Raw genomic sequence first — 12,967 nt, 5'->3', positions numbered from 1 at the left:
AGCCCTGGCCAAAAACTGCAAAAAAAAAAAAAGTTACAAGCATGGCTTAGTCATTGCTTTTAAGTTTATAGTCTAAATATCACCTCTTGGTGTAGATCTCCCAGGAGCATATCAGTTCCATTCTTGGAAAAGATAAAAATGTTATTTATTGTGGATTTCTTTCTTTTCTTTTTTTTGAGACAGAGTCTTACTCTGTTGCCCTGGGTAGAGTGCCCTGGCATCATACCTCACAGCAACCTCAAACTCTTAGGCTCAAGTGATCTTTCTCCTCCTGCCTCAGCCTCCTGGGTAGCTAGGGCTACAGGTACATGGTTAGTTTTTCTATTTTTAGCAGAGATGGAGTCTTGCTGTTGCTCAGGCTGATCTTAAACTCCTGAGCTCAAGCAAGCCACCCGCCTTAGTCTCTCAGAGTGTTGGGATTACAGGCGTGAGCCACCGTGGCCAGCCAGGGTTTCTTTCTTTTTAAAAAGTAATACACAGCTGGCCCTCCTTATCCATGCCTTCCGCATCCATTGATACAACCAATTGTGGATCAAAACTATTTTTTAAAAAATAGATGGTTGTGTTTATACTGAACATACACAAACTTTTTTCTTGTCATTCTCTTAAACAATACAGAATAACAATTATTTACATAGCATTTACATTGTGTTAGATATTATAACTAATCTAGAGATGATTTAAAGCATAGGAAGTATGCGTAGGTTATGTGCAAATACTACATTATTTTATATAAAGGATTTGAATATCCATGGATTTTGGTATCCTCTGGGGGGTCCTCCAACCAATCCCCCATGAATACTGAAGGACAACTGTATACAGGGTAGCACAGTGTTTGCTATTAGAACTGGATAACAGGGTCTTGAGCATTTGTTTACATTTGAAAATACCTATAATAAAAAGAAAAGCAAGGGACATTACAGAAAATTAGGATGTGTAGAAAGGCATAAAGAAGAAAAAAAAATGAAGATACTCAAAATCTTGCCTCTTAAAATGACATTTGGTGAGTAAACCTGGTCTCTTTTTTTGCCTCCATGTGCGTAGGAGCATGCATTCCCATATATTCACATACACACACACATATGCATACTTTTTTTTTTTTTTTTAAATGATATTTATTTGGAAGTAACATTGCAATGGGAAGACATTCCTCATTTTCTTTTTCTTTTTTTTTTTTGTTGTTGCAGTTTGGCCGGGGCTGGGTTTGAACCCGCCACCCTTGGCATATGGGGCCGGCGCCCTACTCACTGAGCCACAGGCGCCGCCCATATGCATACTCTTCCAATTATCTAGAGCTGTTTAAAAAATCATCCTACACTCAGTGGTATAAAACAACAACCACTCGGGCGGCGCCTGTGGCTCAGTGAGTAGGGCGCCGGCCCCATATGCCAAGGGTGGTGGGTTCGGACCCAGCCCCGGCCAAACTGCAACAGAAAAATAGCCAGGCGTTGTGGCGGGCGCCTGTAGTCCCAGCTGCTCGGGAGGCTAAGGCAAGAGAATCGCGTAAGCCCAAGAGTTAGAGGTTGCTGTGAGCTGTGTGACGCCACGGCACTCTACCCGAAGGCGGTACAGTGAGACTCTGTCTCTACAAAAAAAAACAACAACAACAACCACTCTATTATGCTTAAGAATTCTGTTGCTCAAAAATTGGGGATGGCTTATTTCTGCTTCTGGGGCCTCAGCTGGGAAGATTCTAATTGCAGGGAGTTGGACTCACATGGAAGTTTTTGGCCGACGCTGGGTTTGAACCCGCCACCTCCAGCATATGGGGCCGGCGCCCTACTCCTTTGAGCCACAGGTGCCGCCCTGGAAGTTTTTTTTTTTTTTTTTTAATGTAACTTGTAGATTCTAGATGGGAATGACTGAAAGACTAGGCTCAACTGAGAGTGTTAAGGCTTGGGCTTCCTTACAGCATGGTGGCCTGGGGTGGTTAGACATCAGGGCTTCAAAAGTAAGTGTTCAGTGAATGAGGCAGAAGCTGTATGGCCATTCTGAAGCCTCAGAAGTCACATAGTGACATTTTTTCCATACTGTATTGGTGAAAGCCATCACTATCCTACCCAGACTCAAGGAGAGATGATATAGACCACTTGTCAATGAAAGAGGATCAGAGAATTTGCAGCCTTATTTTTTAAACCTCTACACATGTGGGGTGGCACCTGTGGCTCAGTGGGTAGGGCACTGGCCCCATATACTGAGGGTGGTGGGTTCAAACCCGGCCCTGGCCAAATTGCAACAAAAAAATAGCCGGGCATTGTGGTGGGCACCTGTGGTCCCAGCTACTCTGGAGGCTGAGGCAAGAGAATTGCCTAAGCCCAGGAGTTGGAGGTTGCTGTGAGCTATGATGCTACGGCACTCTACCGAGAGCGACAAAGTGAGATTCTGTCTCTACCAAAAAAAGAAAAACACCTTTATACATGTGTATGTGTTCCTCCCCCTCCAAGTTTTGGATCATGGAAACATATACAGTATATTTTGATGTCCATTGACTGTCTTCCTCCTGCTGTGCCAGTAAAAGGGTAGACTTTTATGATTACATAAAAGTTAAAGAGTCTGTATGATAAACACTACAAACAAAATCAAGTGATATAGGGTGGGAAAAAAATTTATAACACATGTGACAATCAACTAACATTTTTTGAAGTTCAAAAAGCCTGTACATACCGCTGAGTTAAATGCTGACAGATAGTAAAACAAGCAATGGTATGAACACCTAAGCCATGGGGGGCATATATATATATATATTTTTTTTTTTTTTTTGTAGAGATAGAGTCTCACTTTATGGCCCTCGGTAGAGTGCCATGGCATCACATAGCTCACAGCAACCTCCAACTCCAGGGCTTAAGCGATTCTCTTGCCTCAGCCTCCCGAGTAGCTGGGACTACAGGTGCCCGCCACAACGCCCAGCTATTTTTTGGTTGCAGTTCAGCTGGGGCCAGGTTTGAAACCGTCACCCTCGGTATATGGGGCCGGCGCCCTACCAACTGAGCCACAGGCGCTGCCTGATATATATATATATTTTTAAACCAATTTCTTATTTTTATTATTTTCTTTCTTTTGCTGTTTTTGGCCGGGGCTGGGTGTGAAAGCCATGGGGGGGATATTATCAGTAGAATTTCTATAAGTTGACCACCCAAGGGACTGTAACAAACTGGTTAGCATATGGAGGTGGTTACTATAAGGAACTAGGTCTGCTGTACTGATAACATATATGTGGTACATGTCTTATGTGTGAAAATTAGGTCAACTTAATGAGATGGTCAATAAAGGGAGGTGGTCAGCTATGGAGGTTCTACTGTATATATGCATTTGTATGTGACGAGATTGCTTAACCCACTTTTAATTTAAAAAGTGAAAATTTTTCAGTCATTGTATTTCGAACTTGCCCATTTCAATAATGATTTTTCATGTTTTCCTCAATTTTATTGTATAGGGAACAATATACCCTCAAGAGTGTGACCCTGAAAGGTCATATTAAAAAAAATGTGCAAAAGCCATTCATTGTTTTACTCTAGCTGCTACAGGCCAGAGCAGATGGTCACTTCCAGCAGAGAGCCCTGCCTGCTGCCTTCCACACATGGAACAGACTCTGGCGATGGAGCCAGCAGGAAAGTGTCCTCAATGCAAGAGCAGCACGGTTTCACAGGTATGCTGTGCAGCTCCTGTCTGCACCGGGGCAGGCGTCTCATGTCTAACTCTGCTGACTACATAGCCCATCTGCTTTGCTTTTCAGCTTCCCAGCTACCCAGACCTTGGTTCTTCATTTTTCAATAATGTAGGCTCATTGATTTTCATCTTGCAGGAAAAGACAGCCAGTATTTCCACTGGGAAAACTTTGTCCATCTTTATTGTAAATGCTTTCAAAACAGCCTATTTGCAACTTTCATCACAAGCCTCTGAGAGGTCCATTAAGCTGCCCATTAGCTTTCTGGATCAGAGTGATGGGACCTTGTATCACCTTGGCAGGCACTCTTGAGCGTGATTTCCCTGAAACACTTAGTTCCTGTTGTGCTAGACCTGGCTTTTTGAAGTCTTGAAATTAGTCATCAACAAAATGCAAAAGGTCAAGGAGTGGAGCCACATCTTTTTAGTTCCCACGGGGATAAACTTGCCCATAGCATGTCCTTACTATGTGGTAGAACATAATGGAGAAATTACTAATGACTGTGTGTCTGCCACCATGGTGGTCATTGTGTGATGGAGGAAAGAGAACAAATATGTAAACTTCTTATACCTATGGCATCATTATTCTCATGAATAATTTCTTTCTCATAGCAGTCCTGAGAGAATAGGTTCAAATGATAAATGGCTTGATCAAAGATAGGAAGTTGCAGAGCCAGGGTTTTGTTTTTTTGTTTTGTTTTTTTTTGAGACAGAGTCTCACTTTGTAGAGCGCTGTGGCGTCACAGCTCACAGCGACCTCAAACTTGTGGGCTCAAGTGATCCTCTTGCTGCAGCCTCCTGAGTAGCAGGGACTACCAGGTGCCAGCCATAATACCCAGCTATTTTTAGAGATGGGGTCTCTATCTGGCTCAGGCTGGTTTTGGACTGTGAGGTCAAGCAATTCACCTGCCTTGGCCTCCCAAGTGCTGGGATTACAGGCATGAGCCACTTTTTGTTTTATTTTTATTTATTTATTTATTTTTAATTTTATTTTATTAACAAATTTTATTTTATTTTATTTGTTTTTTGTTGCATTTTGGCCGGGGCCGGATTTGAACCCACCACCTTCAGTACATGGGACCAGCGCCCTACTCACTGAGCCACAGGTGCCACCCTTTTTGTTTTATTTTTGACAGTCTCAAGCTGTTGCCCTGGGTAGAGTGCTATGGAGTCATAGCTCACAGCAACTTCAAACTCTTCGGCTCAAGTGATTCTCTTGCTTTAGCTGGGACTACAGGTGCCTGCCACAATGCTGTCTATTTTGTAGAGATGGATTCTTGCTCTAGCTCAGGCTGGTCTTGAACCCATGAGCTCAGGCAATGTACCCGCCTTGGCCTCCCAGAGTGCTGGGATTAAGGCATGAGCCACCATGCCCAGCCTCAGTTTTTCTATTTTAGTAAACATGGAGGTCTCGATTTTGCTCAGGCTGGTCTCAAACTTGTGAGCTCAGTCCACCCACGTCAGCCTTGAGTGCTAGGATTACAGGTGTGAGCTACTGAGCCTGACCTCAGAGTGAGGGTTTAAATTCACATCTCCAATTCCAAAGTCCAGGTGCTCTCTTCGTGATCAAGAGGAAGATCTTATTGATGGCTTTGTAGGAAGTCGAAATTTTTGTGAGGAGTTAAGACTGATGAACAAGGAACAACTGAAAAATGATTTACGAGATTAGATCCAGGTGTCCTCAATTCTGTCAGCCACAAGTTCTTCCAGAGCTCAGCCTTAGTGCTGAGGGTGGCTGGGAACACTGAAGTATCTCCAGAGGCTTCCTGTGAGCTTTTGAGGGGGCCACTGTAGGGATTGAGCTGATCCTATAGGTAGATAATTAATTAATTAATGGATGTTTGAGCAGGTTTGTGGAACTAGTAAAGTGGCAGTTTTGGTGATGACCCTGAGTACAGTGTGCATCAACTCAGGACAGATTGCTGAGTGGGAGGGTGTGCACTGCAGGAAGCTGCAGTGATCTCAGATTGAGAGGATTCAGACAATTCCAGATGGTAGTTTGAGAGGACGAGCCAGAACACCACGCTCCATAGCGCAAAGTCCAGGGGATTATTTTAGGCAGTGGCCACAGGGAATGGAGGTTGACAGGAGAACAGCTCTTGCCTTTTCCTGCAAACAGTCCAGCTTTGCTTTTATCTAGTTGCTATACTGTAGTCTGGTATAGGATTGATTTGAAAAATGGTTTCAGTACTTAAAACTTATACACCCCTAGCGTTGTGGTGGGCGCCTGTAGTCCCAGCTACTCGGGAGGCGGAGGCAAGAGAATCGCTTAAGCCCAGGAGTTGGAGGTTGCTGTGAGCTGTGTGAGGCCACGGCACTCTACCAAGGGCCATAAAGTGAGACTCTGTCTCTACAAAAAAAAAAAAAAAAAAAGAAAAAAACTTATACACCCCTTTGTTTTCTTTACTAATAAGTATTCATGCTTGGATCTATTTTATTTTTGGATTTTGCATGCTGTGGGGACCAAATATTGAGAGTAGGTACCTTCAAAGTAGCCAAGAGGAGCCTGTAAAAGGATTTTTGCTAGAGAGCAGGCTTGGGTGATTTTAGAACTAACATTCTGATAACAAAGGGGTAGAGGGTAAATTGGAGTTAAGGAGTAGCCTGATCTAGACTTTGTCCTGTTTCGGTTTGGATAGATCTTTTAAGAATACTTAGTTCCCGTCTGCCTTGTTCATGAAAAGAGTGATTTAGAGTCTGGCTCAGATGCTGGATGAGCCTGAGGTCAGATCTGTGCTCTGCCACCTGCCAGCTCTGTGACTCTGAGCAAATCAGTTTCTCTGAGCCTCAATCTCTTTGAATGTAAAGTAGAGATTATTTGATAATAGACCTATTTGGAGGGTTGTCATGAAAACTAAATGGCATAATAATGTGTAAAGTATAAGCAGAGTACCTGACATGAAATATTAACTATCCCTCTAGACCCTGGAATTGATTTGTGACTCCTTACGGCAAGAAAATACTTACAGATTTGTTTGGAGTTTAGCAAATTAAAGTTCCAAATAAGTACGTGTTTCTGTACTCACAGGATTTTTTTTTTTTTTTTTGCTTTTCGCTTTTGAGGCAGAGTCTCACTGTATTGCCCTGGGTAGAGTGCCATAGGGTCATCATAGCTTGCAGCAATCTCAAACGCTTGGGCTCAGGAGATCCTCTTGCCTCAGCCTCCTGAGCAGATGGGCCTCTGGGCTAGTTTTTCTGTTTTTAGTAGAGATAGGATCTTGCTCTTCCTCAGGATGGTCTCAAACTCCTGAGCTCAAGCAACCCACCCACCTCAGCCTCCTAGAGTGCTAGGATTACAGTCGTGAGCCACTGTGGCTGGCCAACTCTTAGGGTACTCTTTAATGTCTTAGGAATACAGACAGAATTTATGGTAGAATCTCATTGTGACTAAAAATCATAATTTGTTACCTCTCTAGTAAAATATACTGAGACAAAACTAGTTTATCTTTTGAGATAAAGTTTTATATAGTGAAAGGCACAGACATTAAGTAAATAGTTTGACAAGTTTACATAAATTATACACCTGGATAATCACCCCTCTGGTCAAGATACAGAACATTTGCCTCACCCCAGAAAATTCTCTTATGCTTCTTCCAGTCGGTCTTACCCCTTATAGGCACCCACTGTTCTGATCTCAGTCGTCCTAGGTTAGGTTTGCATATTTTTGAACCTCATATAATGGGATCATAGAGTATTTATTATGTCTTGCTTTTTTTAGGACCAGGGTCTCGCTCTGTTGCCCAGGCTGGAGTACAGTGGTATAATCATAGCTCACTGAAGCTTCAAACTCTTGGACTTAAGCAATCCTCCCGCCTTAGTCTCCCAGTGGCTGGGAGGCATGCACCACCAAACCTGGCTAGTTTTTAAAAATCTTTCTAGATATGGAGTTTTGTTCTATTGCTCAGGCTGGTCTTGAACTCCTGGGCTCAAGTGCTCCTCCCAGCTCAGCCTCCTAAGAGACTGACATTACAGGACTGAGCCACCACACCCAGCCTGATGTCTGGCGTTTAAAGTTCAGCATCATGTTTTTGAGATAGAGCCAAGTTGTTACGTTGGTGGTCCAGTCTTTTATTTTCTGGGTAGTATTCCATTGTATGAATATAACGTATGTTGCTCCATTTATCACATCTCTGGCATTTCCAGTTCGAGGCCATTTTGAATAAAGCTCCTGTGAACCTTTGTTTTAGTGGCACTTGTAGTCATTTCTCTTGGCTGAATACTTAGTGGACTTGTGGTCATAGGCTGTGTATTTGTTTAACATCATAGGTTGTATCTTTTTTTTTTTTTTTTAGAGACAGAGTCTCACTTTGTCGCCCTTGGTAGAGTGCTGTGGCGTCACAGCTCAAAGCAACCTCCAGCTTTTGGGCTTAGGCGATTCTCTTGCCTCAGCCTCTCGAGTAGGTGGGACTACAGGCACCTACCACAACGCCCGGCTATTTTTTGGTTGCAGTTTGACTGGGGTCAGGTTCGAAACCCCTCCCCCTCGGTATATGGGGCTAGCGCCCTACTCACTGAGCCACAGGTGCCACCTAGATTGTATCGTTTTTATACTCCCACTAGCAACATGCAAATATGAGAATATTCACATGAGAATATGAGAATTCTGCTTGCTCTACATTGTTACCAACATTTGGCATTGTTGTTCTTTTATTTTAGACATTCTAGTGGCTATAAAGTATTGTCTCATTTTCCTGATGACCAGTGATATCCAACACTTTGTTAAAGCCTAATCAGCCTGGAACAAAAGCCTGTGGTTTGACAAAATCTGATTGCCCCAAGGAGAAAATTCCAAAATAACTCTAGAATGATGTTCTATCAGAAGGAAGCACCTTGGGTGGCGCCTGTGGCTCAGTGAGGAGGGCACCGGCCCCATATACTGAGGGTAGTGGGTTCAAACCCAGCCCCGGCTGAACTGCAACCAAAAAATAGCCGGGCGTTGTGGTGGGCGCCTGTAGTCCCAGCCGCTCGGGAGGCTGAAGCAGGAGAATTGCGGAAGCCCAAGAGCTAGAGGTTGCTGTGAGTCCTGTGACATCATGGCACTCTACCGAAGGCAGTAAAGTGAAACTCTGTCTCTACAAAAAAAAAAAAAAAAAGAAGAAGGAAGCGCCTTTTGTAAGGTTTGGGTTCTCACAGGAGTCTGAGGAGGGTCTAAGACAGCTGCGATCAGTTTTGGATTGGATACTGTTTCTGAGATGAGATTTGAAGGGGTTAGGAGAAACGGGAATTCACAAGTGTTGTACTGTCATTGGTATCCTCAGTAATAAATGAAAATACAAAAGCATGCCTGGAGCATCATTAGTAATAAGCAAAAATCACTCAAAGAGGGCACCTTTATGGCATTTTGACACTACTGCATGACCTTGGGAGAAACAGTGTTTCTTTGTAAGAGCTGTCCTCCCAGTCTGATTAAATGATACGGCTGCTTTTGCCCTTTAGTTTGAGCTGATTTTCATTCTTTGACTTCTAGTACATGATTAGTACATGTACTTGTATACATTATGTACTTACTCACCATTTGTATCTTCAGTTATGAAGTTATCTGTTCTTTTCTCTAGTTTTTTTTTTAATTGAGTTATGTGTCTTTTAAAAAATCTTATTGATTTGTACAAATTCTTTTTTTTTTTTTTTTTTTTGTAGAGACAGAGTCTCACTTTCTGGCCCTCGGTAGAGTGCCATGACATCACACAGCTCACAGCAACCTCCAACTCCTGGGCTTAAGCGATTCTCTTGCCTCAGCCTCCCGAGTAGCTGGGACTACAGGCGCCCGCCACAACGCCCAGCTATTTTTTGGTTGCAGTTTGGCTGGGGCCGGGTATGAACCCGCCACCCTCGGTACATGGGGCTGGCACCTTACCGACTGAGCCACAGGTGCCTCCCTGTACAAATTCTTTATATATTCTGGATATGTCTTTTTTTTTTTTTTCTTTCTTTATAGAGACAGAGTCTCACTTTATCACCCTTGGTAGAGTGCCATGGCATCACACAGCTCACAGCAATCTTTTGCCTCAGCCTCCTGAGTAGCTGGGACTACAGGCGCCTGCCACAATGCCCGGCTATTTTTTTTGTTGCAATTTGGGTTTGAACTTGCCACCCTCTGTATGTTGGGCCGGCGCCCTACGCACTGAACTACAGGCACCGCCCTGGATATAAGTCCTTTGATGGATGTACGTATTGAAATTATTTTCTTAACCATCTATAGCTTACCTTTTCAGTTTCTATAGTATTTTTTTTTAATTGAGAGCAAAGTAGTACCTGGTTATATATACTTCATTTTGAATCTGGGAGTGGTACTCAAGCCTATAATCCCAGCACTTTGGAAGGTCTCAGTGGGAAGATCACTTGAGGCCAGAGTTTGAGACCAGCCTAGGCAATATAGCAAAGCCCCACTTCTACAATAAAAACTGAAAATAAAATATGCACTAAAAAATTAAAATGTATACTGTTTCTTGATGAGGAGGAGTGTTTGGTTTTGATAGGGTCTGATTTATCAATTTTTTTGTTTTATGATTAGTGACCATAGGGTTCTCTCTAAGAAATTTTGCTATTCCAAGATCTCAAAATATACAATAGATCCTCCATAGTTGACCACCTCCTTAAGTTGACCTAATTTTCATAGACCAGACATGCACTACATGTACTTAATGGAAGTTTTAGATGTTGACTACCTCTGTGTGTTGGCCAGTTTGTTATAGACCCTTGAGTGGTTGCCTTACAGAGGTTCTACTCTTATTTTCCTACATTTTCTCTGGAAACTTAAGTCTTAGCATTTACATTTAGGTCAATGATCGTCTTGAATTTTTTCTTTCTGGATATGGTATAGGTAGGCATCAAGGTCTATTTTTTTCTTACATTTATCAGGTTTTTCTAGCACTGTTTGTTAAAAAGATTTTTTTATTCCCTCTAGTAAATTGACTTGGTACTTTGGTTGAAAATTGGTTGGCCGTATACCTTTGGATCTAATTTGACTTCCCTTCAGTTCCGTTTATCTATTTGTTTATCCTTGTGCTACTGTCATACTATCTTGATTATTGTATTTTCAGAGTAAAATCAGATAGTACTTCAACTTTATTCTTTTTTTTTTAAATTTTTTTTTTATTATTATTTTTCTTTTTAGAGACAGAGTCTCACTTTATCTCCCTTGGCAGAGTGCTGTAGCATCACAGCTCACAGCAACCTCCAGCTCTTGGGCTTAGGCGATTCTCTTGCCTCAGCCTCCCGAGTAGCTGGGAAAAAATGGTTTTATTTTTTGTGCAACTAAAAGACAGATGTTCTACCCATAAATTCTATTTTCCAAAAGCAATTAGGAGCCGGGTGTGGTGGCTCATGCCTGTAATTCTAGTACTTTGGAAGGCAGAGGCAGGTGGATTGCTTGAGCTTAGGAGTTCAAGACCAGTCTGAGTTACAAAGACTCAAAGTTGCAGATGCTGGTGTGGTTGTGGAGAGAAGGGAACACTTTTACACTGCTGGTGGGACTGCAAACTAATACAACCCTTTTGGAAGGAAGTATGGAGACTTCCCATTTGATCCTGCAATCCTATTATTGGCCATCTATCTACCTACAAGAAAAAAGATCATTTTATCATAAGGACATTTGCACTAGACTGTTTATTGCAGCTCAATTTACAATTGCCAAATTGTGGAAACAACGTAAATGCCTACCAATCCAAGAATGGATTAACAAACTATGGTATATGTATACCATGGAATAATACACAGCCACTAAAAGGATGTTGACTTTACATCTCTTATACTAACCTGGATGGTGTTGAAACACATTCTTCTTAGTAAAGCATCACAAGAATGGAGAAGCAAGAATCCCATGTACTCAATTCTGATATGAGGATAACTGATGCTCATACATGGTGGAGGGAGGGGGGAAAGGGAAGGAGAGAGTGGGGTGTGGAGCCACAGTGTGTTACACAGCTCTTAGGGGTGGGACACTATTAATAGAGGGACTTCACCCAGCAAATGCACACAGTGTAACCTACCTCATTGTACCCTCAATGATCCCCCCCACCCAAAAAAAAGACCAGTCTGAGCAAGAGCAAGACCCCATCTCTACTAAAAGTAGAAAAACTAGCTGGGTGTTATGGTCCCAATCTCCCTGGGAGGCTGAGGCAAAAGGATCACCTGAGCCCAAGAGTTTGAGGTAGCTGTGAGCTATGACACCACGACACTCACAGTCACTGAGGGTGAGAAAGTGAGACTATGTCTCAGAAAAAAAAAACAACCCAGGAACTTTTATAAAGAAAATCACACAACAGATTTTAAAAGTCATTGGGATTCCTCTGCTTCTAGATCACTGCTGGGCTAGAAAAATAAAGCTTATTGTATTAGGAGTCACAAGTTAGAACTGAATATTTCCTAAAGTGGAATTACATAGTGCCGTTGCAGGCAGAGATTATATAGCTTCCATCCCCAACATCCATAACTACCTATTAGAACAGTTAAACCAGCCCAAAACAGTTCAGTCTAGGCTTCATTATACAAGGCCATTATGGTCTTAAAAAATGCTAATAACCCCAAACAGAAAATACTGCCAGCCACATACACCAGAGCTGCCAGGTTCGAATCCAGCCCAGGCCTGCCGAACAATAATGACAACTACAACCAAAAAATAGCCGGGCGTTGTGGCGGGCGCCTGTAGTCCCAGCTACTTGGGAGGCTGAGGCAAGAGAATCACTTAAGCCCAAGAGTTTGAGGTTGCTGTGACACCAGGGCACTCTACCTAGGGCAACATAGGAAACTCTTTCAAAAAAAAAGGCAGAGCCTGTGGCTCAAAGGAGTAGGGTGCCTGACCCATATACCGGAGGTGGCAGGTTCAAACCCAGCCCTGGCCAAAAACTGCAAAAAAAAAAAGACTAATCAAAATAAAAGATATTATTGGAAGCTAGTAGTTACAAAGTGTGTAGTTCCTTGTTGTATCCACCTTCTATATAACATGAATAAAAGTAATATTTTACTGCAAATTTATTTTACATATCACTAGCCAGAACTTTTGTCCTTCATTATTATATAAATGCTGTCTAGAGCCATTATCTAAATCAGGCGTCCTCAAACTTTTTAAACAGGGGGCCAGTTCACTGTCCCTCAGACCGTTGGAGGGCCGGACTATAGTTTAAAAAAAAAACTATGAGCAAATTCTTATGCACACTGCACATATCTTATTTTGAAGTAAAAAAACAAAATGGGAACAAATACAATCGTACCACCTCATGTGGTCTGCAGGCTGCAGTTTGAGGACCCCTGAATGGTATGACTATTTTATGTCCACAATTTACAAACAGAATTTTCTTTACTTTTC

The 12,967-nt window shown here is 42.4% G+C and overlaps 1 protein-coding gene across 16 annotated transcripts in view; it reads left to right on the top strand.

Annotated features, from left to right (window-relative positions):
• SFI1 (SFI1 centrin binding protein) overlaps positions 1-12,967 on the top strand; it is a 129,658-nt gene that overhangs the window by 90,825 nt on the left and 25,866 nt on the right. For all 16 annotated transcript variants that reach the window (XR_008379738.1, XM_053589978.1, XM_053589980.1 and 13 more), the window contains one exon: positions 3,516-3,646. Coding sequence is in view for 15 of the 16 variants with exons in the window: in XM_053589978.1 (XP_053445953.1) it covers positions 3,516-3,646 (131 nt within the window). In the remaining variant the exon portion in view is untranslated. The remainder of the gene's footprint in view (positions 1-3,515; positions 3,647-12,967) is intronic.

Source organism: Nycticebus coucang, chromosome 4 (genome assembly GCF_027406575.1).
Source record: "Nycticebus coucang isolate mNycCou1 chromosome 4, mNycCou1.pri, whole genome shotgun sequence".
In the NCBI taxonomy this organism is placed as follows: domain Eukaryota; kingdom Metazoa; phylum Chordata; class Mammalia; order Primates; family Lorisidae; genus Nycticebus; species Nycticebus coucang.
Note: the sequence above shows the minus strand (reverse complement) of the source record. Positions and strands in the feature narration are given on the sequence as shown.